The sequence below is a fragment of the Chinchilla lanigera genome, unplaced genomic scaffold (genome assembly GCF_000276665.1).
Source record: "Chinchilla lanigera isolate Chin_1 unplaced genomic scaffold, ChiLan1.0 scaffold00009, whole genome shotgun sequence".
Classification (NCBI taxonomy): Eukaryota; Metazoa; Chordata; class Mammalia; order Rodentia; family Chinchillidae; genus Chinchilla; species Chinchilla lanigera.
The window spans coordinates 31,428,320-31,450,973 of NW_004955410.1; the positions used below are offsets into that span (position 1 = coordinate 31,428,320).

The 22,654-nt window shown below is 47.2% G+C and overlaps 1 protein-coding gene across 1 annotated transcript; it reads left to right on the forward strand.

Annotated features, from left to right (window-relative positions):
* Positions 1 to 6,962: 6,962 nt before the first annotated feature.
* On the forward strand, positions 6,963 to 22,131 carry Mturn (maturin, neural progenitor differentiation regulator homolog (Xenopus); the record flags this gene model as incomplete). Its single annotated transcript, XM_013510695.1, is given in 2 exon segments — positions 6,963 to 7,085; positions 16,996 to 22,131. Coding segments are annotated over 2 exon segments (234 nt in total), but the record flags the coding sequence as incomplete, so codon positions are not given.
* Between the last annotated feature and the right edge of the window lie 523 nt (positions 22,132 to 22,654).

The following is a 22,654-nucleotide window of genomic DNA, read 5'->3' on the forward strand; positions in this document are numbered from 1 at the left end:
CGCGCGGTGCCCGGCTTGGCGCACCCTGGGGTGGCCCCGCGTCGCCCCGGCCGAGGCTGGGCGCCGGACCCGCCCGCAGCTTCGCAAGTCCGGAGCGTCCTATGCCCGGCGTCCCGTCCGGGCGAGGAATCCTGTGCTCCTCCCGGGGCCCAGACACAACTCCTGGAATTGCCCCTCACGCCCCTCGGTGTTATTCCTTGTGCTGTCTGTTTGGACACAAAGCCTCTGCCAACCCCAGGGGATGCCCGTTGTCCTGGACCTTCTTTGCGGAATTAACACCCTGGATCTTAAAAACGCACGCGCGCGTGCGCATACATCACACACAGACACACACACAGACACACACACACAGACACACACACACACGGGCACGCCCATCCCCCTTCCCTCCTGCTCCCACTGCTCCTCTCTGAGCCGCCCGCGAGGGGTGTGTGCCCCGAGCAGGTTCCGTCCAGCCCGGAGCCGGCTGCGGCCGCGCTGGAGTCTTTTGGCTTTTCCAGAGGGGCGGGGGCACCTGGAACTGCAGTGTCCAAACCTTCGACTTCGTATTCTTTGCCCACTTGGGATCTTGGAGCTGACTGTTCAGGAAGGGGACATGGAGGGCAGGGGAGTTGGGGTTGGAGATGCGGAGACCAGACGAGGTCGGCACTCCATAAAGTGTTTGTAAGCACGGGGAATAAATAATGGTCCCCAAATGTAAGATGGAGTCGGCTGTGGACGCAGGTTACCTTGTGGTCGCCGGCCTGAGCCTGGAGCAGGCGCTGCTGCTGCCCTTGCAGATCGAGGCGGGGCGGCCCTAGGCTTGGCTGTTGCCACTTCTTAGGTGAGGGTGAGACAAAGGCGGGCCGCCCACCCTGCCACCCCAGGGAAGTTCGCGAAGAGTTAGACACCTTCCTTGGACCAGAGAAGGGAAGACTTGTGCATTCTTGGCCAGTAGAGCCTGCCCCTTCCAACACCCCACCTCTGGAGAGGAGAGCCCACCCGGGCCCAGCCCGGAGACACTAGAAGAGGAATGGCTTTGGGTGACAGCCAGATTGGAGTTCTGGCTGTGTGACTATGGCCAAATGCCTTCCCCAGAGTGCAATTTCCACATCCACAAAATGAGTTTAATAATAACAGTGCCCTGGTGATTGTGTAGATAAAGCACCTCAGGGTCCATTATGCACAGCAAGGGCCTCACAGATTTGGGATTCTGAGACCTGGTGTTGCCCAGAGTTTAAAGTTTGTCTCTAAGAGCCTTAGTTTTCTCACCTGTGAAATGGGGTTTTCTCAGAGTACTCGTGCTGAGCAAGTAAGCTGCTAACACATGTAAGCACAGGTTAGCTGTGCATAAAATAAGCAAAGAAGTGTTGTTGTTGGGAGGAGGGGGAGATCATTAAGGAGATGCACTCCAGTGCAGAAGTGTGAGGGAGCCCCAGGGGTCTAGTGGGAAAGGCAGCATGGTCCAGCTAGTTCAGTGTTAGGGCATGGCTAGGAGTCCCGTCCAGCTTCCCCCACCCCAGCCTGTCAGGGTCCTTCCCCCTCCCAGCTGTGCCAAGAGAAAAGAGTTGTGCATGGTTCCAGATTTTATGGGGTGCACGCCCCCAGTCTTCCTGCAGGAACCACAAGGGACATACCCCAAGAATGGTTCCGCAGGGTGAGTAGGACAGGAAGACACAGGCTGTTCTGCCTGGAATGTGGACCTCAAACCACCTTTCAGAAACCTTGTTTGTGCAGGCCACCCATACTGAAAGTGTGGGCTGACAATTTAAATATAATAGAGAAGGAAGATAAAAGATGAGGGAATGGATAAGGAAGATAGGAGATAAAAATAAGTCCTTAGGGTAGGCCTGGACTTTGCTCAAAGTTTCTGACGGGGCACAATGACCATAAGATGCCAACTGTGGCGGTTTTCTTAGTTGAACCTCATCTTGAATCTGTCCCAGGCTGGGTGTGTCAAGGTGCTGTTTGCCTCTAATGAGGGTCCTACTTTGGTTTTTTCCCTTTTCCCAAGGAGATCTGTTATGCATTAGAAGAAATTTGAGTTGAGTGGAATCCTTATTATTTGAAAGATTTCCTTTGTTTGTTACTGGGGATTGGACCCAGGGCCTTCACAGTGAGTTCACCCCTTTTCATGTTTTCTTATTTTGACATAGTGTCTTGCCAGGTCTCTGAGTTGGCCAGGCTGGGCCCAAACTTGACATCCTCCTGCCCCAGCCTCTTGAGAGGCCGGGATTACAGGTGTGTTCTGCTGTGCCCATCAAGATTTGTTAACAAGATTTACATAGCATCTCTCAATTTGCAGGTCATTCATTCGTCTGGCAAACATTTGTTGAGGACTTAGTCTCTGCTGGGTCAAGGCTGACTTGCATACAGATAGCCTTCAAGCTCCTGTGCCGTTTTACCCCACCAAGAGAGTGTGTGGCATGGTGGTCAGGAACCCAGGCTCAGGTCAGACATCCCCACTCTTCACTGTGTGCCTTGGGGAAGTCGTTTAACCTCTCTGTGCCACAGTTCTACATCTGTCACCTTCCTAGCAGCGCTGTTAGAGATCAGTGTTTAAAGCAGGGGTGGTGATCTTAGGGAGTGTCCGGCAGGGTTGTCTGAGTGCTTGTATTAAGCACTCAGTACCTGGTAGCCCATCTCGTTGTTATCTCTGTAAATGTGACTACCATTCCTCTAGTTGCTCAAGCAAAATCTAAGGTACATCCTTAACACAACTCTTACCGTTCCCTGCATCTGACTCATAAAAATTCTTCCAGAATCACCTTTGGAATCCATGCAGTGTCTACTTATTTCTCTCTACTACCATGCTGTCACAATCTAAGCCACTGTCATTTTCCATCTCCCAAACTTACAGCCATCACCTCCACCCTTAGCCAGTCTCCACCCAGCAGTCACTTTGAAGCTATATAAAATATGACCTTGGCTGGGAATGTAGCTCAGTGGCACAGCACCTGCCTGGCAAGTGCGAGGTCCTGAGTTCGATTCCCGTTACCATCAAAACAAAACAAAAATAAAATATGATCTTGATCTGTATAAAATTTAAAATAAAAACAGTGGTGGTGGCCATTGGTCACCAGCACCCTGTCCTCACCTAGGCTGACTTCCCATCCCTTTTGCAATGAAACCCAACCGCTTGCCCTTGACTTCAGCTTGCACATAATCTGACTTCATCTTGACCATTCTTCCCATTTGCTCACCTTGGCCTTTCTGGTGCTCCCACATGTTAAGCCCATTCCTGCCTCGGAGCCTTTGCACTTGCTGTTCTTTCTGTCCACAACACTGTTGCCCCAGCTGTTTACATGGCTGGCTCCTTTATGCCATTCAGGCCTTGGAAACATCTTCCTGGCTTTCCCTTTCTCACCTTAGCCTCTTCTGTTACCATAGTACTCGTCAGACTGAGTCTGTTTTGTTTTGTTTTTGTTGTTTTTTGTCTTCTGCCTCTGTTAGACTATAACCCGCATGGAGCAGAGCCCTTTCTTGTTTTAATACTGTATCCCAGCACCTTGAATAGTGTCAGATAAGTTATAGCTGCTCGGTACATTTTTGGGAGAATGAATGAATGGATGATCAGTGAGTCTAGTGGGGAAGACCATTGTTAAAGTATAAAAATACAGTTTGGAAGAAGAACAACTAGTTAATTATTGGACTCACTCTATATATGAGACACTATTCTAGGCCCTTTGCAGATGTGAACTCTTTAGATGGGAACCCTAGGGTGGACCCAACCACCTGTGTTTAATGGCCCCTGGACAATTCCCATCCACACTACAGCTGCAGACCACTGCTGTCCCCTACTTGAGGCTTCTCCTTGGTATTATTTGCTGTCATCCTGCGAGGTATACAGTGCCTTTGCTGCAGCTGCCCTATTGAAAAGTCAGTGCATTTTGGGACTAGATGATTGACCTGGGTGTGGCATTGTGCAAAACCACAGGTTCCCGGATTTCTGCTTTTTTTCCCTACCATTTTTCTGACCTAAGTGACATTTGGATATACATGCTTAAAGTTACTGTGGCCACGCCTTGTGGCCCAGGACTGTGGGTCTTCAAGGGCCCGTTTCTCTTTAACTGAGCTTAGATCCACATCTTGCTTTCAGAGCATCAGCGCTGCCCTTTACTGTTTTCCTACCACAGTAATTGTCCCGCCTCTGACTGGTCCCTGGTGATGTTCCGTTTTATCTGTGGGCGCTGACAGGAGGCAGTGCTGCTTTCTTTGTGTGGGCTGCTAAGAAAGCTTTAGTGCCTGTAGCAAGTGGCCAGGCTCTTACATATTGCTGTTTGTCCTCGTCTCACTCTTGGTTTTATCTAACTTTCCTCCTTTTACTTTTCTTTTGTCCTTTTTTCCCAACTGATGACAATTTTCAGTTTGTCTTACTATATACTATGACTCTTTGCAAACGGCCTTGATTAATTTTAGAGAGTGGTTAAAATAACTACTTGTTATGACATTTGATGGGTATAAAACAATTAACAGGTAGTAAACGGTGTCTTTTAAGTGGCCATTTCCATCTGGGTCTGTCTGACCCCAAGTCTCATGTCATGTGGACAGCAATTCAAACACTCAAAACCAACAAAACTGGGAATCCAGGGGGAGGTAGACAGCCAAGTAAGGCTAGTCTGGGCAGAAATACTTTAGTGAGTATTTAACCTCCCTTCTCCAGCAAATATTTGTAAATGAACAATTCCAAGAGTAATGGAAATTGTGGCATGAACGATCTACATGAGGTTAGAGATGCCTAGAAACAACTAAATCAGCGGATCCCAAGAGGTGGTGGGGGCATTGCAGATCTGTTATTAAGTGAGCGCTCTTCTGTGTACTTTGTGACTTAAAGCCCAAATGTACTTTTAACAAGCAGGTATACAAGTATTTCAAAAATCTACCCACCTCTGAATTAACTGCCACCCAAGATGGCCTGGACAGTTTTCAGAGTGAAGTCACACTGCGTGTCTGGTTTACTCACTGGATGACCTTAGCTTTGTGGCAGGTGGGAGCCCAGCTTGCCACGTTTCCCCTCATCTTTCTGCATTGTGAAAGGGAAAGGAAGGCACCATGTCTGTCACTTACTGAGGGTACCAGCCTGGGACCCAGCCAAGCACTAAATAACTCTCGCTCATCGTCACCATAAGTCAAGGGAGGGTAGGCTTAAAGTTGTGTGCTGCTAGATATTAATTCCATCTTTAATGTAGTTAATTTGAAATAAGCTGGAACTTGACAAAATCGAGTATGAAAAAGGACACTAAGCAGAACTTATTAAAATAGGACTTTGTTGTTCTTGCCGAATCTCCATTAAGAATCAAGTGAGATAATGGATATAAAAGTACTTTGTACTATTAGACTTTTGTGCAGTGTAAGAGACTATTACATAAGTGACATTTCAGTGCCTCAGCAGCTTTAAGGGTCTCTAATTAACAAGGAAGAGTTCTCTAAAGCTAGAGGGCCCTAGCCATTGGTTTCATTTGGGTCCAGGAGGAAGCAGTAGTGATGTCTGCTGAAATTAGAGCAGCAGATACCAGGAATGGACCTTTACAACATGAAATAGATAATTGGGGTATGAAGATGGCACATTAGCACCTAGTTACTCGCACTTGGATCTGAGCAGTATTTTAAGTCTGTAGTTGTAACTCTTGGGACCCTGCAGTGAGAAGGAAGGCAGCGAAATGTGTTTATTGAGTGACAGGCAGAGGACTTTCTTGGGTGTTGCGCTGATCATTTGTATGAATGGAAGGGAGCCAGCATGCACTTGACATGGACCATTTCTCCAAATAGATCTTGTTTCCCGCTGCCTAGCCCGTGTGTCTGACTCCATTCGGCCGGATGGCTTTCCCTCTCCCAGGCCTCCACACTGTCACACCAGTGTTGATCTGATACCAGCTGGTGCCCTTGACACAGGTCTTTGGGACCTTATAGATACCCTGTTACCCTGTAGCCAGCTGCCCCACCCAGCTCAGCTGTGTAGAGCCTAGACCTCCACTTCCAGATCTTAAGCCTGTTTCTTGGGCTTATTCCTTGAACATTTATGGGAGAGCATTGCCTCCTCTTAACAGTGTGCTGAAACAGATCTTCTCATATGGCAGAAACCCTTACCCAGTCTTAAGAACAAAATAAAACTGAAAATCACCTCTCTGTGTATGTTAGGTTGTTTGGTGGTGCTTGGGTAGAATGCCCTCTGCAAGCACAGTGAGGGAAGGAAAGCTTTAAGAAAGCCCCTGGTTCCCAGTAACTTAGTGAATACTTTGCATTTTTCCCAAGTTCATTTCATTCTGAAGTAAATTTACCACCATCACCACTCACAGGCTGATTTGGGTAAAGAACATCTTGTTCCAACTTCATGGTTATAAACTATGCTTAATTAATCCTGTACCCATAGCTGAAGGCAAAGTGAAGTAATTTGAAGGCAAAGGTTTCTCCTCTCTCTTATTTTAAAAACTTCCTAAGCCTGCCAGAGAAGGTGAGCGGTAAAACCATGGGTGAGGAGTAAGTGCCTGCTGCCCTCTTTTTACTACCTCTGAGCAGATGGCAAATGGAGCAGGTGAGACTGGGAACCACAAGCCTGGGGTGGGGGTGGGGTGGAACCCTGTGAATTAGACATTTTCTGATCCACTTTCGTGCAGACAATCAAAACAGAAGCCAGTATAACTGAACATGCCTGTAATCGCAGGTTCTTGGGAGGCTGAGGCAAGAGGATCCTAAGTTTGAGGTCAACCTAGGCAATTTAATGAGATATGTCTCAAAATAAAAAACGGAAAGGCCTGGGGCTGTGGCTGGGTAGTAAAGCAATTGCCCAGTGTGTATGAGGCCCTGGGTTTCATCCCCAGCACCGAAGGAAAAAAAAAAAAGATGTGGCTTTCACTCTGAAATGGAGGATGTCTTCAAATTCATGTAGTGTTTTAAAAGTCTGTGTGGTGTTTGTTCTGTGACTTTCACCAAGGGTGATAACCTGTGTCTCTCTGTTTTCTCTCCTCCCTGGCATGGGCACACAGCACGTGTGGAGTGAGAGCGAGGACTGCCTGCCTTTCTTGCAGCTAGCGCAGGATTACATCTCCTCCTGCGGCAAGAAGACACTCCATGAAGTCTTGGAAAAAGTCTTCAAGTCCTTCAGACCTGTAGGTGCCTGCTTGGCTTCTAAAGCCTGCTTGTTTTTTGCAGTGATTGTGTTTTAAATAAAGGGGATGGTGGGGAAAGTGGGCAAAGCCCCTGATGACTAATTGTTTTTCTTTTGTCAGCCCCGTGTGTAAAGATAGCAGCCAGGGTGGGGAGGCTGGGTAGGTGGGAGGGGGACAGGATGTGACACAGCTGTTTGTCGCAGGGATGATGCTTATTTCTAGCATCACTTGAGTTCAGTTGAGAATCCCTGATAGGGTAGGAAGCACACAGATCCTTTGTGAGATAATGGAGTGTTCTAGCGGCTTAAAACCCCAGAGCTTGGAAGCTGCTTCAGGAAGGTTGTTACCGCCATTTTTGCGGGCATGGTGAAGGATGAAACTGGATACTGGTTCTGTTCCTTTCTCTTTTTACAAAGTCTCTGGTACAGAGCTTGCTTTTTTCCTCTTTGCGTCTGGAGATTTAGAAATCTTTCTGTGGCTAGCTGACAGCCTAGTGTTCATGCTAACAGATAAACATGGAAAATGCGTTCTCACCCCTATTTTGAAGATTTGCTTCCCTCTCTCTTCATTGGAAGATAAAGTAAGATTACTGACATCATAACATTGCCCCCACATTCAGCTTTCTTCTCACTGGAACAGCTGCACACGTTTGCTCTAGAATTTCTGTTTATTTTCCCAGTCACTTTTAATGGTATTGGCTTCTCTACTGAAACTGTCAAGCTTGTCTGTTAGCCCTTTGAACACAGTAAGCCTGGTTGCATAATACCCTGTGTCTGACATTCCAGCATCTCAAGGTCTGTCAGTCTGGTTGGCATCTTTTGTGTCTGCTGGTTCTCCCTCCTGGTGCTTTGTTTCTTTGTGTGTTGGGTATCTTTATTTGCAGGTTAGTGTATTTGAAAGTATATGCATAGGAATAAATGGTGGCGTAAGATGACAGCGCCATCCTCCAGAGGAGATTGTTGTTAGTTCCTGCCAGGCCTTGGGAACCTATCTGTCTGAAACCACCTTCATCAGCTTCAGGCTTGTGCTTCTCCAAACATTCCAGATGCCTTGAAAGTAGACCTATCCAGCTAGACTTACTGGTGGATTGGAAGGGGATTGAAAAAAGGAAGACAAGGAGAACACCTCCATTTCTTGCCTGAGCAGTAGAAGGAATTGCATAGTCACTGACTGATGGGGAAGGTGGGAGGAAAGGCTGGAGGAAAGGTTGGAATATGGATACTAGCTGAGCTCAGTTTTGGACATGTCAGGGTTTGAAACTCCTATTAAATGTCGAAGTTGAGATACTGAGTCAGACAAAAAATTTTAAAAATTGATCTCTCCAAATCCTAACTAGAGAAAAGTATCAGTCAGCAAACAGTGTTCACTTAGCAGCTGGTTCCCTCCAGGAGTGCCCCCTACACACACACACCGCATTTTTCTCTGTGCAGATGTCGTTGGTGCTGGCAAGCAAAGCCTGTGCACAGTTACCTGGGGAAGCAGACACCCGCCAGAGTACATCGTGCTCTTTTCCTTTACTAAGTGTGTTGTATTTAAACAATCAGGCAGCCACATGTAAGGAAGGAAAACATGTCATCTAAACAAAAATCCATAGGTGTGTAGCTGAAAGTAGTTGTGTTGGTGGAGTATTTTCCCTCACATTGAACTGTGTGCCATAGAGACAGGTTTGGTTTCCTGGTGCTGGGCTTCCAGGTTTCACGAGCAAAATAGAGCCCTGCATTGCACCTGAGGTGTGGAGATGCTGCTCCCAAGGTATGGAGGCCTTGAGCAGTTGTGGTGCCCCCTTTTGGTGGGGAGACACTAGTGGGAGAGCTGGTGGCTCTTGGCTTGGCCTCTTTGCCCTCAAGGAACGGCTGGTGGGTGGCCCCCTCTCAGCTAGCGTAGGGCAGGTGTATGTGGCTTTGGTTTCTCTCCAGCAGGTTGTGCCCCAGATTGGATGGGAAGTAGAGTCAGAAGCCTCAGCACAACAGTGTGCCAGAGGGGAAACTTACCTGCTCCATCTCCACTGAATAGTGGTCTTTGTCCCAGTGGTGCTATCTACATTTTATAGACATAAGACTTGGGTTCCTGAAATAAGACGAAGGAGGGTTTACTGCTATTGTCGTAGTTGAAAGTCCTTATTAAAGGAGCACTTACCCCAATGCTACAGGGACGGAGTAGGTAAGACCAGCACAGCACTTGCTGAAACTTGGTGGTCACTGGGTCAGTTTGAGCAGCTGCAGCTCTGTCCAGCAGGGTGCCCCTGGAGGAAGCTCACCTGCCTCTTACAACAGTGGGTCCTGAGCTCTAATGCCCTGATTTCCCATGGTCACCCCCTTCCTATCCTCTTTCCTGTGCATCTCTCCGGAGAGATGGGGACCTGTCTCTTGACAGACTTCTACTGTGTGGTAGGGCCTCCCTTAGTCAGGCCTGTCCACCTGACCTTGCTAAAGCACGGGAATTCTGCACGCCAAGGGCAGAAGAGCAGAATCTTGCCCAGGCCTCCCTCAGTGATCTGCCTGCAAGGTCAAGGCCAAGACCATGCTAACTAGTACCCACGTCTGTTGACGTCCACACCTCCTAGACCAGTGTCGGCAAACCTGTTTTCCCGTATACCAGAACAGATGTTTGTATCATTGAAAGCTTTAAAGGTTCACCATTACTGTCCTAGATTGTGCACTGCACCCCTTTCCCTGCCTGCATGTCCGCACAGAAACAATCAATACCACCCCTCCCCAATAATCTATTGTTGGGTTTTAAAAGAAGTAGAAATTATGGTTATCTTCCTTTTAACCATCCTACCCTTTTATTTTTCTTGTATTTCATCACATTTTCAGTACAACGTATAATTCTGCCATTGCTGAAGTATTGCCTGGAGGTGCAGGGCAGGCACAGCGTGCCCAGGCCTTGTGCTTAGGGAGCTGAGCAGGGCTGGGAGAGCCACCAGAGCGGCATGTGGAGGCCCCAGGACAGGCTGAGTGCGGCTTTGGTCCAGGCGTTCTGTGGGCAGGACGACTGATGAGTCCTGCTCCCCGCTGAGCTCATTCTGCTTTGCCATTCTTTGGGGAAATAGTTCTGAGAGGAAGTTTTGAGCAGGTCTGTTTAGGGTGTTGTGTGTGGTCATTTTGCCAAGTTGCATGCTATCAGGATCCGGTGTGATGAAGGACTCAGGCCTGTGAGCAGACTGCTCGGGTTCAAATCGCCGTTCTGCCACTTGCTGGCTGTGGGACTTAGCCAAGTCACCTGCCTTCCCTGTCTCTCCACATCTTCATTTGCAAACTTAGGAAACCAATGGTGACAGTCACCTTTGATTTGCTGTGAAGATGAAACAACATAGGTTTTGTCAGGTTCTCAGTGTAGTGCAGCGTGCATGATAAGCACTAAATAAATGTGAGCGTTGAGGTGGATGGGGCGGGGACACCGGGCCGAGCACTGTTGGGAAGTGAGCAGGACTTGGTTCAAAAAGTAGGCTTTTGTGAAAACCTTAGGTTTTTGGTGGAGAAAGAAAATGATGTGCTAAGCATACAGAGGCCTCTGGCTAGATGAGGGATTTTAAAGAGGCACTGGCGGGTAAGGCAGGCACTGGTTATAGCAGAACAGTGGGCAGTCACTGGTACCTAATCGGTTCAACTCACTCTGTAGTTTTCAAAGACTCCAAGGAAGGTGCATGGGGATTCCTGTCCCCCACCGTGAGCTTCACCAGAGAGCTTCAGGGTTATGGGTGATGAAATCTCCATATTTTCTAAGTTTTCTGTGATCGTTACATAATCGGAAGATCCATTGCACTCTTTAAAAGCTGTGTCGTGTACAGTGTGTTAGAAGTGCTAGGATGTCGGAGGGAGGGCGCACTGAGGAGCCCAGTGCCCAGAGGTTCCACTGCAGATGTGCTCAAAGCACAAGTGGGACTAACCTGAAGAAGGGCCAGGAAGGGCCAGCCTGGCTCGCTCAGCTCAGGGTCCTCAGGAATGTTCCTGGTGCAGGGAGGTGGATGGGTGGCCCTGTCCTCCCCTGTTGTGTGGCCTTTTGCAGGTTACCAGCCTCAGTGTTCCCATCTTTAAAATCCACTGTCCTGTGGATTCATGGGGAGCTTTGCAGTGAGACTCGGAACACAAGGACTGTCGCAGCGCAGCCTCCCTGCCAAGGCCGGTGTCGGTTTCTGGCTCATGGTGTTCGTTGGCAGGAGTGGACAGTCTTCCATCTGAGACGAGCCTACCCCACACTGCTTCAGGGCCTCCTCCCTCACCAAGAAGGATCGCTCAGAGAGGTCTGGATCTTACCTACTCATTTCCTCTTGCCCTGGCACGACATGTCCCAGTGGTACATGGATGCAGATGACGGTGCCACACAGGCTGTTGCCATCGCCTGGCAGGCACTGTGCCCAGTAATGGCTTCAGAAACCCCCATGAGTTACTGTGGTGCATGCGAATTGGACAGTCACTAAGCCCTACATTTTTCTTACTTAAGGGACCCTCAGTTGACAGGTGGTGGCTATCACATGATTGAGCTAAACAATGAAACAGTGGTTACGGGTGTCAATAATGGTGATCCTGCCATTTATTTTCTGCCCAGTGTTTTCCTATCTGTTATTCAGCGATGACTTCTCGGCTGACTTCTGGAGAGTAAACAGTTCACAAGAGAAGAAAAAGCCTATTCTTCCCAATGTTGTTGCAAAACTCTTATCTTTATCCTTTCAACTAGTCTTTCCAATTGTATGAGTGTGATCAGGGACCACTGCTTTCCTGGTGTGTATCCTTCTCCTCCTTCCTTACGTCTGTGGACACAGGGATCCTGAGGCCTCCTGTGACAGGTCTCTGGTTGCTGTGACAGTGTTGTGTGCTGCTTTGCTTGATGCTGCAGTGAGAGCCCAGCTGGAGTTAGGTCCTGCGGTACCTGAGGCTTCTCGCTCTCAGTGGCCTAGTGCCTCTCCTTGGGGTTGACGTGCGATTCTTTTCCTTCTCTCAGGGAAGAGGCGCTTCTGCCAGGAAAATCCCCCTGATTCCAGCTCCCCAAGGTGAACAAGGCTGGTGTTTTGGGGTTGCCAAATGACTGGAGAAGCAGGGATGACTCCCAGTGGGAAGATTCTCTGTGGCTCAGAATCATCCAATTCTTGATTCTACTCCTGTTCTCGGGTTAAGAGCCTGAGAAGGATCTACCGGTGTGGAGCTGTCCCAGGGGTCAGACAGTCTGATGGTGAAAGAAGATGGGCACATGTAAAGTGAAGAGCATTGCTTGTGGAGAAATACACTTTTTCACGGCTTTGGTTTCTGTCCATGTTATAAACATTCAACTCCGTGTTGTTTTTAGGGAAGACAGTAGCTCCTGAAAGTAAAAGAGCAACTACTACACTTGCCCATTTTTCTCTTACACCTATCCTTTCACCTCCTTCATTTGTCCTTCTATCAAGAAGACAGACTGACTGGCCAGGATTCCTTCATGGGTTTCTTGGGACCAACAGCATTGTGGATGGTTAAGATAAATGGTGTCAAATTAGAGTCCCACCCAAATTAAGAGTCCCACCACTCAGGATGTGGTTGGCAGTATCTCTGTCACCTGAGACCTTGTTAGAAATGCAGAGTCAGGTCTGCTCTGAGATGCTTCAAGTTGAGAGATTCATTGTAGGTAGACTTCTGTGTCAATCACACATACAACAAATCCTGCTTCAAGGGAGCCTCTGGAAGGCACGGACAGAGACCTGTGAGATCCCAGGCACCTGCCGCAGCCAGAACCGACCCATCACGCCTTCCAGGTTTGCGCCACATGGCCTCCCATTTTATACAGATACCAGTCCACAGTGCTAGCCATGAATGGCCTCTTAGTTCATACCATTGTCCAGGGGATCTGAGCTAGGCTTACAGGCTTTCTGGGCCTATAGGACTATATTTCTCAGGTGTTAGTAGCTTTTTCATGTGTGGCCCTGCATGTGGTTGTTGTATGACTCTAGGTTACTCCAACAAGGTTTTGCAGCCTTGGGAAATGCCGACACTTTTGTCCAGAGTGAGCAAAGACTTCTGTTTTCTCAATCAACTAAGAGAATTCACTGAAATAGGAATGAATGGTTGTAACTGTCAGGAATAATTTAAACATACCAGGCACTTCAGCTCTTTCTGCCTGTTTCCCTCTTCATAATAAGAATGTGTTGGTGTGGTGAAAGCAAGTACTCCAGGATCCTTCTAGTCTGTTTGTCCTCCTGTCTCTGATAGACCTTCTTGACTGTGTAAGATGTGGATCTAGAAGTTAAATGCATAGCCAGGCATGCTCGTGCACACCTAGAACCCCAGCACAATGGGAGCCTGAGGCAAGGTAATCACAGGTTTGAGTCTAGTGTGGGCACTTGAGTGACTTCAGGAGACCCTATCTTAAAATAAAAATAAAAAGGGCTGGGAATATAACTCACTGGAAAAGCCCGGAGTTCACTTCCCAGTAACAAACACACACACGTGCACACACACACACACACAATTTGCCCACCATAGATGGGAATGGGACATAGTTGGGACTACTGTAACACTACATCATATCTGTATGATACCCTTAGAATCCCAGGCAAATCCTTGTTCTGTTATTTTTCCAGTCTGTGTGTGCTTCCAGATTGTATATTTGCTCATAAATGTAGGCATAGACACTAAATATTTTTAAAACCTGTTTTTCCTGGTAGAATAGACACAGCATTGACAGACAGACATCTGTCTCCATGGTAGCTTGATAGTTAGGTGTGGGAAGTTTGCAGTCAGATTGCACAGGTTTGAGTATTGACTCTGTCCTTATCTATAAAGGGGGTCGTAATAGCACCTTCCCCACAGACAGTAAGTGCCCAGCAGAGTCACTTAATACTGTTAACTATTGTCATGACATCTGGAGCATGATGGAATTGTCTGGCTGAATGAAGCTGGGAATCAAACAGAGAGGCTGATGGAGAGAGGCTCGTCTCTTCTCACTTCCTAGCGTGAGAAGAAAGTGCTGCCTAATTCACAGCAAGGGGCGTCCGGGAGGGAGCCCAGCCAGAGAGAGGCAGAGAGCCCTGCTGGAGGCAGGCTACAGAAGCAGCAGGGACTCCCTGAGGCGCCGATCTGGCTGTGGGAAGCAAGGTGACCTAACTAGATGTGTTTCCATGAGACTGGGCAGTTTGCAGACCACAGTGCCAACTTTCTCCTCTGCGTTCACATTGTCCTTTGAGTTCCGGAGTTCCTCTGTGAGGTAGATCAGGGGTCATGGTTCCTCCTTCGCAGAGGAGGCTGCGGAGGCTCAGCAGAGATAGCAGCTTGGCAGAAGCAAGTACCAACTGTTAAGGGCCGTGGTGTTGGAACTTCATGTCCAGTGTATTTGTTCTCGCCACTTCTCAAGGGAGCTGCAGACCCTGCAGCACCAAGTCATTGAAAACCACTGTCCCCACCCCACAAGGCAAAGAGACAGGGCAACTCTGGAAAGAGCAGTCAGTCAGAAACATTGCTGCCAGCGGGAAGGCCTCCCTGTGGCCAGTACCCAGCAGCCCTTAACTGTGGTATATGGGTTAGGTAGGGAGAAGGGAAGGGAGGTGGTAACAGCATCGCCCCTTCATCGAGGCCTGCGAAGCTGAGGCAGGAGACGGGTGTGCTATCTACAGTGTGCGTCTGTGCCAAGCACCTAGGTATGCTACGAAGAAGAGTCATTGGTGGCATGTCCGTGTAGGACAAGGATGACAGATACGTAGATGCATGCCTCCCCTGAGCCTGCCTCATCCCTGACAGTCACTGCTGCCTGACCTTGATGTTTCCCACCTGGCTTTCTGAACCCAGGCCTCCACGCAGCCTCTACCAGTCAGATCTGTGAAGTGAGAGGAAACCTGTTGACCAAACCTCCTTGTTGGCATCCCTTTGGGACAGGGAACAGTTAAGAGTTACTGTTGAATTTCTGTGTCTTATTTTGGTGTGCAGGTGGCTCTGGAGTTCCTGGCGGTGGCAGCAGCAGTTTTAGTTTACCGGCTGCTTAAACTTACCATTCATTTGACACTTCCACTTGGCTGTGTTCTCAAGCAGCTCCTCAAATAAAAATTGACCACCCGTAATAGTAACGAATGGCCTTCACTGTGACCAGCCATCTTTTTTCTCTCATTTAAAGCAAATTCTTTTATTCCATTCACTAAAGTCTGAAAGGCAGACAGTGATAAGAAAAAATGTTTTCCCAAACCCACAAGGCTGGACCGTCCTGTCCAGTAGCTGAGGCGCGCTTTCCTGGCCTCCACTTCCAGCCCAGTGTCTGAGCTCTGAGGGCGTGGAGTGTGTGGGCAGTTGGCTGTGTCAGGGCTTTGTGAGCCCAGTGAGAGCCGCTGTTCTAGGACTTGAGAGTTCAGGGATTATTGACTGGGACCTGCCCCTCATTCCCCATTGGAGAGTTGGGGTAGGGTGGGGGATATAGGGAGACAATCTAAAGTAAAAAGACCGGTCAGGCTTATGGATAGGGCTGTAACGCATTGAGCATTTGGGTCAGTAGAGCCACTCGGTAAAGTAGCCTAAAATTGATCAGTGCAGGCCCCCTGGGTAGATGTTCTTTGGCCACTAGCAGCTGGTTATCACTGATAAGCCCAGGGGCCCCCCTGAAGGCTGCAGCTTCCTGCCAGCTCCAGAGCTCATAGTGTGCAGGCCTGGCAAATCACACTCAGTTTCTAATCAAAGACTGTCAGCGCCTTTAAAAAGTGGTTATCATGAATTTACTGTTGATTTCCCTGGCCATAGTTGTGGAGCATTTGGAGCATACAAAAAGATAAAAAGGAAAAATATCCTCAGCCCTACAATCTACAAAAAAAAAAAAAAGTAAACTCTTTAATATTTGGATTATATCTTATTAAAGTCTGTGTGTGTGTGTGTGTGTGTGTGGGGTACTGAGGGCTGAACCCAGGGCCTCATGCTTACTGGACAAATAACTATACCGTGGAGCCATATCCCCAGCCCTTCTTAAATTTTATTTTGAGACAGAGTTTTACTTAGTTTCCCAGGCTGGCTTTGAACTTGTGGTCCTTCTCTACTACTGCGCCTGGCCTCTAGGTATAAATTTTAAGAAAATCTGTGTCATGGGGAAAATGTAATTTTTTACCATGCTATTTTTACACTTGCCTATGTTTTATATCACTAAATATTTTTTAAGTGTCATTTTAAGTGGACATGTAATTCTGTTACTGATGCATCATAATTTATTTAACCATTTGCCGTTGAATATTTTAGTTGTTCCAACATTTTTATACAGCCAGGCATTGGGGCACTTGCCTGTAATCGCAGCACTTGGGAGGCTGAGTCAGGATGACCGCCACAACTCTGAGGCAACCAGTCTGGACCACGTCATTGCTTCAAGGCCAGCCCAAACTACATGTAGCAAGACCCTGTCAAATAATAAGATAAACATTTTAATAAATGTATTCTTCATAGTAGCAGCGTGTTTTTAAGGGAGAAAATAAGTAGGGGATGGATTCTTGACCTGTTTTTCCTGTGGCACTAGTGATTGAAAGTAGGGCTTTTAAACTGAGGTATATCCCCAGCCCTTGTTTCATTTTTTATTTCAAGATAGGGTCTCAGTAAATTGCCCAGGATGGGCTTGAACTCTTGCTCAGTTTCTCCCTGAGCCTCCCAGCGGGCTGGGAATATAGCACATGATGGTAGCGTGTCAGCCCTGTCCATCACACACTCCCGCCGACATCCCAGGGGCGTGTGTGTGCACAGATACCATATCCCCGGGCAGATGTGATATGTGGTTCTGTGCTTTGATACTTAAAAATAGAGATTCTCTGGGCTCCCAGTAGAAAGTTTATAAAAACAACAGTAGGGGTAATTGAGCCTCTCAGGAAATCATAGTTGCTGTAAATCCTGCCAGGTGCCTTGGAGTTTGGATATAATGCCTCTTATCTTCCTGCATGTGGTCCAGCTAGCTCATGCTCACAGCTGTTTCTTTTCTTCTGTCCCTGTAGTTACTGGGGCTTCCAGATGCAGATGACGATGCCTTTGAAGAGTACAGTGCGGATGTGGAAGAGGAGGAGCCTGAGGCGGACCACCCCCAAATGGGGGTCAGTCAGCAGTAAAACTGCGAGGGCGCCTCTGGAGAAGGAGAGTGAGCCCTCCGGTACCTTTGGTGGGGTAGTGCTCCTGGGTTAGCATTTTGCATTAGCACCTCAAAACAGGACGTCTGGCTCGCAGCATCCAAATTCAAATGAAATACCTTTTTAACGACCACAAAATATCTGTGATGAGCTTTGCTCTGAAGTGACCTGAATTTCAGTCCCACTTCAGTGGGGTTTCTATGGAATTGTCTTGGTAGCCTTTGCCACTTTGAATCTAGAGTCCATTTTGTGGCTGCCTACTCTCTCTTGAGTTTATGTTGGAGAATTAACATTTGCTGCCTGGAATGCAGAGAACTCTGAGTGTATTAAGGATGTGTTTTGAGTCCTCACAGGTGACCTCGCTGAGGAAAAGCACGGCAGAGAAGAAATGCAGTCTGCACTTTTTGTGTACCTTTAAGTGTCCATAAGTGAAAGGTCTTGCTTATAAAGCATGAGTTTTAATATCTAGTCATTAAACCACGCAAGTGCAAAGGCAAGGACAGAAGAGGAGAACCACTTAGCTTTGGATTAAGTGGGTAAGAGAGGCAGAGAAGCCATGAGAGTTTCGCCATTACTAAATTAGTACCTGCCTGTGTAGCAGCTGGTTCCTGAATAGGTGTAAATGTTACTTCCTTGTTCAGTTGTTTGAAAATATGCTAATTCCAAAGCTCCTTTTAAAATCTAATAGTGGAAGATATAAATGGGGTGAAAGACATAAATTATTGACTTCTTTCAGCTATTTATAAAGTGTCCCACATATGAAATCAAACATTTACCTTTTCTCTTTTTAATGAGGTGGAAACTTGTTAAATTGTGAAGACACCTAGAATCCAAGTAAGTGCCACTTAAATTTTGAAGCCATAGATAAATTTAAGAGGAAAAATAAATCAGGATAAAAAAAATTTTTTAAATACAATGGAATTCTCCTTTACTTTCTTAATCTTTTATTCTTTAAAAATGAAAAGTCAGGAAAAGGCTCCTGTTATGTTATTTAGTTAAAATTATAATCAAGTACTTTCAAGAGACCTCATGGCAGTGAATTCCTAGAGTGCCATGGAAGTAGGAATATTTATCATGGGGTAGCTGGGTTAAAAGGGGGCATTTTAGTGATCAAGATACTCAGACAACTCACAAAGACAGTTGTTGTCATTATTTAGCCAACAGATATTTACGGGTATATCCTTTGCAACACTAACGTGGAATTATTTGAAATGCTCATTTTCCTGGACCCTTCTGCATCTCTAATACCTAAGGATGCAGTGCCTCCTTTTCACTACTTGACTGTTCGTAGCATCTGGGTTGGACATGTCTTAAGCACACATGTGCCCATTAGGTCATTAGCATTTTGAATTTAAGAAAAAAGAAAAACCAGGAGTAGCCGAAGCCACAGAACTCATGGGAGTCTTGTATATCTTCCAGGCATGTCGGTGTAAACCTGATCGTCTCAGCATTCTCTGTCTGAGTGGTACTATGGGGAGTGCAGCCTTTCGTGGTCGAATAGTGTACTGCAGTCTTAAGTCCTCAGGTGAAATAACACAGTGGTTTCCATCTGTGCTTTAGTTCCCACCTTTTCTTCTTTGCTTGGAAAATATAAACGGTTAGTTTCAAGTTAAATGAATTTTTTTCAAGTAGCCTATTAGCAAAACCCACTCTGAGGTGAGTGGGTCCTGCCTTTTGCAGCCCTGCTGGTGTTCCCACCGGCTCTGCTCTGCAGCAGAGAAGGCTGAGCCCTTCAGTCTGTAGCCATTGCCCAGTTTGGTACTGTCCACTTTTACACAGCAGACTGCAAGAATGCATTCCGCAGCAGAAATGAAGCTCTGCTAGCTTGCTGCATCCTAAGGTAAACTGAATTGTATACGTACAGCCTTCAGATCTAAATTTACATATGTTTGGAAATGGAATGGACATTAATATAAAACGTATTTTATCAAGGAAGTATTTAGACTTTGTCCAGTACATTTCGGTATTACCATGTTAATGTTCTCTGTATAACAGTGGAGCTGAGATAGACTGGGCCATTCAGTGGGCTGATGAGAATTCCAGGCTTTGTTCCACCCCAGGGTAAGAGAGAACAACACTGGATATGACTTACTTTCCATGGCAGGACCCCAGAGGCATTAGCAAATCTGATTGTTTGCTTTCAAACTTCCTTTTCTTTAATGGTGTGCAGGGTTCTCCAGTGTTCCCATTGGCCCGCGTACACACACACGCACACACACACGCACACACACACTCACACACTCATACCTGCCACACTGTGGCTACTCTCTGTGGAGCTGTGAAGCAAGACCAGCTTATGAGGTGAGTGAGGTTGGCAGCCTGTGGATTGTTTTGGAAATTCTTCCTCAGCTGAGGCAACAAGTTCATGACCTTTCTCAGAGGTCCAGACCAGAGTCACTTAACCAGGAGGCAGTGATGGTGTGAGAGGAACATCTCTTGGAGTAGGAGGGATTCTGGGTCCTCGCCTTGACTCTGCCATTTTCTGTCTAACTGTGACGAGTCATTTAACTAGACCCTGCATCAGAGCTCTTTGCTCTTCCAGCATTAAACACTGCTTTTGCGCCTGCCTTAGGAAGTACGTGTGTGTAGGAATAACTGTCAAGGATAGTTAGGGCCAGGAGAAGGAGAGGTGTTTGGAATCTCGACAGAAATGCTGTCTTTAGAATGATGGCCACCAGCCCCCTTAGAACATGTTTGGAGCCTGGTCTGGGCCCAGTCAGTGCAGTTAATGAGATTCTGTCCCTGCGAGGAGAAGGTGAAACAAGGCCCCAGAAGATGTACTCGTCTTGGCCATCCCTGCTGCATCTGCAGAAGGTAGAGCTTCTCTTGGTGCCCTGACGCCCTGACACTGGGGGCTTTGGGCTTGGTAAACGTTTAACTGGGGTGGGGGGAATGTGCATGAGACTAGCTGGAAGAGAGTAAAAGATAAATACTTCGATTATTTTGTCCTGTCATTCAGGAGAAAGGAAGTGACAGTGAAAGTTAAAGTCAGAGAGCGAATGCGTCTGTGCGGTAGCATGAGGGAGAATGAGGTGTGACTGACAGCTTGCTGGTCACGTGGCCAGCTGTGAAATTTGAAATCTTGGTTGTGACCACATGGCACAGCCTTGGCCCTGGGTGTGAGTGAGCCGCGGAGACCTCTTGTGTCTGGCTCCTTTGCTCTGCCCAGTGATTATGTCATGCAGGCTTCAGGGAGTCGGTGAGTTTCGGAGCTGGGGAGGGAGGCAAAGCCCCATGTGGTGCCTGGTGCCGCCACGAGTCCACTGCACAGAGGCTCCGTGTGTATCGTCCAGGCCCACAGCAATGCACGGTACATTTTATTTTTCCATAACCAGAACACAGAAAGTCCATTATGTAGGGCGATTCTTCTTGTGTCCCGGTGCCAGAATTGGGTTTCTAGTGTACTTCAGGGGAAACCTCTCTCCTTTAGCAGTGACTGGCACTGTTTGTGTATAAATAGAAACTGTTCTGTAGCACAATACATGTCTCTGAGTATGTTTCGGTTTCATGAGAGCACAAAGTGTATGGTCCTAGGGGAGCTGTGACCCCAGAGCGTCACTGCAGTTTATATTTTAGGAACCTGCTTTGCATGTTAAAATTCATACGTTAAAAAACTGGCACACATCTGATTTCCCATAGTGAGGGGGATGTCGGAACAGACAGGATTTAATGTGGGTGTGAGGAGAGGAACTGGGGCAGGGGGAAATTAGGTCTTAGAAGTCAGGTCTGACTCATGAAAAACAAAAGCAAAAACCAGTCATCGTCACCCTGTGAGGCACAGGAAAACTCTTCATGGCTCTTTCTAGGGGCTGGCCTTCCTCAAAGAGACTGAGTGTTGGGAAGATGTGGTGATGGGTTTGTGGCTTTTAAAAGACCCCTGGCCAAGGACACAGCAGGTGTCTTGCACCTCTGGTGGGACTCTTTTCCTTAAGGAACCCAGCTGCCAGCCAGAGAAGCCTGTCTTCCTGGAGAGCTGGTAGGTCCAGGAGGGGCCGTGGTCAGGACATGTGGGGCAGCCCACCTTCCCCACCCGCTCCAGGGTTGCAGAGGGAGCACAAGGAAAGCTCCAGCTGGGGGCAGATCGCTTCTTCCCAGGGGTGAGTCAGCTCCAAAGAGATGCTGTTGCTGGTTGCTTCCTCTTTAGAGAAGCCTAAAAAATTTTTTTTGGCATTAAAAAATAATCCTCTTGTATAACAACCCACTCAGTTATCTTGGCCTTCCGATAACACATATGACACAATAAGCTGAGTTCTTTTAGATTTTATACAGAATAATTCTAAAACTTGCCAGAATGCCTATAGCCTGTGGTCCCTATGGAAGTGAACATTTCATGTTGAGAAACCCATTTATAGCACTGTAAGGCATAAGCAGTTCAACGTGTGTCCCAGGCCACATAACGATGAACATTTAGTTTGCTTAGAACTATGTTCAAGTTGTTTGGTACTAGAGGACGTTGGCAGTCTGTCTTGGTAAGCTGCCTTTCCCTGGGTTTTTCTGTTTTTGTTTTTGTTTCTCAAGATTCATTTTTTCACCAGGTACTATAAAGATGCAGAATGGCACTCTGTACACCAAATGTCAGCTTCTTAGAGGAGGAAGTAGATCTTCAGTGATAGACAGATCTAACACAAAATGTGATCCAGTCCTGATCTGTGAATGAAAGGCAAAATGTAGCCATCCGCACAAGAAGGCAAAGAAGGAAAGAATGGGGTTTTGGTTTGTTTTTTGCTTCGTTGATGTTGTTACTGTTGTTTTAGGCGAGAAGTGTTTCCTGTAGGGTGTGTGTTCTTTTTTTGCTTTCATATTTCCTTTAAAACAAATCTCTTGTAAAGTAGAAAACTGTGAAATGGGTTGCCAAAAACTGTTGCCCTTTGTTAGACGCCTCGAACCCTGTAAATCCTCTCTCGCACCCTGTCCCCATCTGTTCCCTCCTCCCTCCCCGGGAGAGCAGGAGCTCATCCAACGCTGTAATTACCATCCGCTTGCTATTAAAGAGCCTTCCAAATCCTGGTGGTATTTGCCTCTTGTTTACTTTCTCCACAAAGTTCGGTCCTGCAGACACCTTATGTGACTTATAAATGCCCAGCCAGGACCATCAGCAGGGGGTGGGCAAGAGACCTGCGATCAGAAAACAGGAGGCAGTTACATCGAACACTGACACAGATTCAAAGGTTAATGGTTTGTGTATTTTGAGAGTCATTCATGTATCTCTCCTGGTGTGGCAGTCAGTGTTTAGTAATTCTCCACTCCTCCTTTGAACTAGTACTTTAGTTTTGTATAAGAGGACTTTTTTTTTCTAACCCAGTTAGGAATCTTTTGTGGCACAGTTAGAAGTCTGTGTCCTGTGGCCACCCAATGACGACGCAACACCGTGGTCCTGCTCCTTTCCTCCCGGTCCTTGTAACTTACTGCCCAGTGGCATTTAAATAATAAATCTAAAGGCTGGTGGTAAGTTCCGCTGTTTGATTAAGAGCAAGTTGGTTTCTTCAAATGAATGGGTCTCCATGGATTGTGAAATTAGATTTGAGAGCAG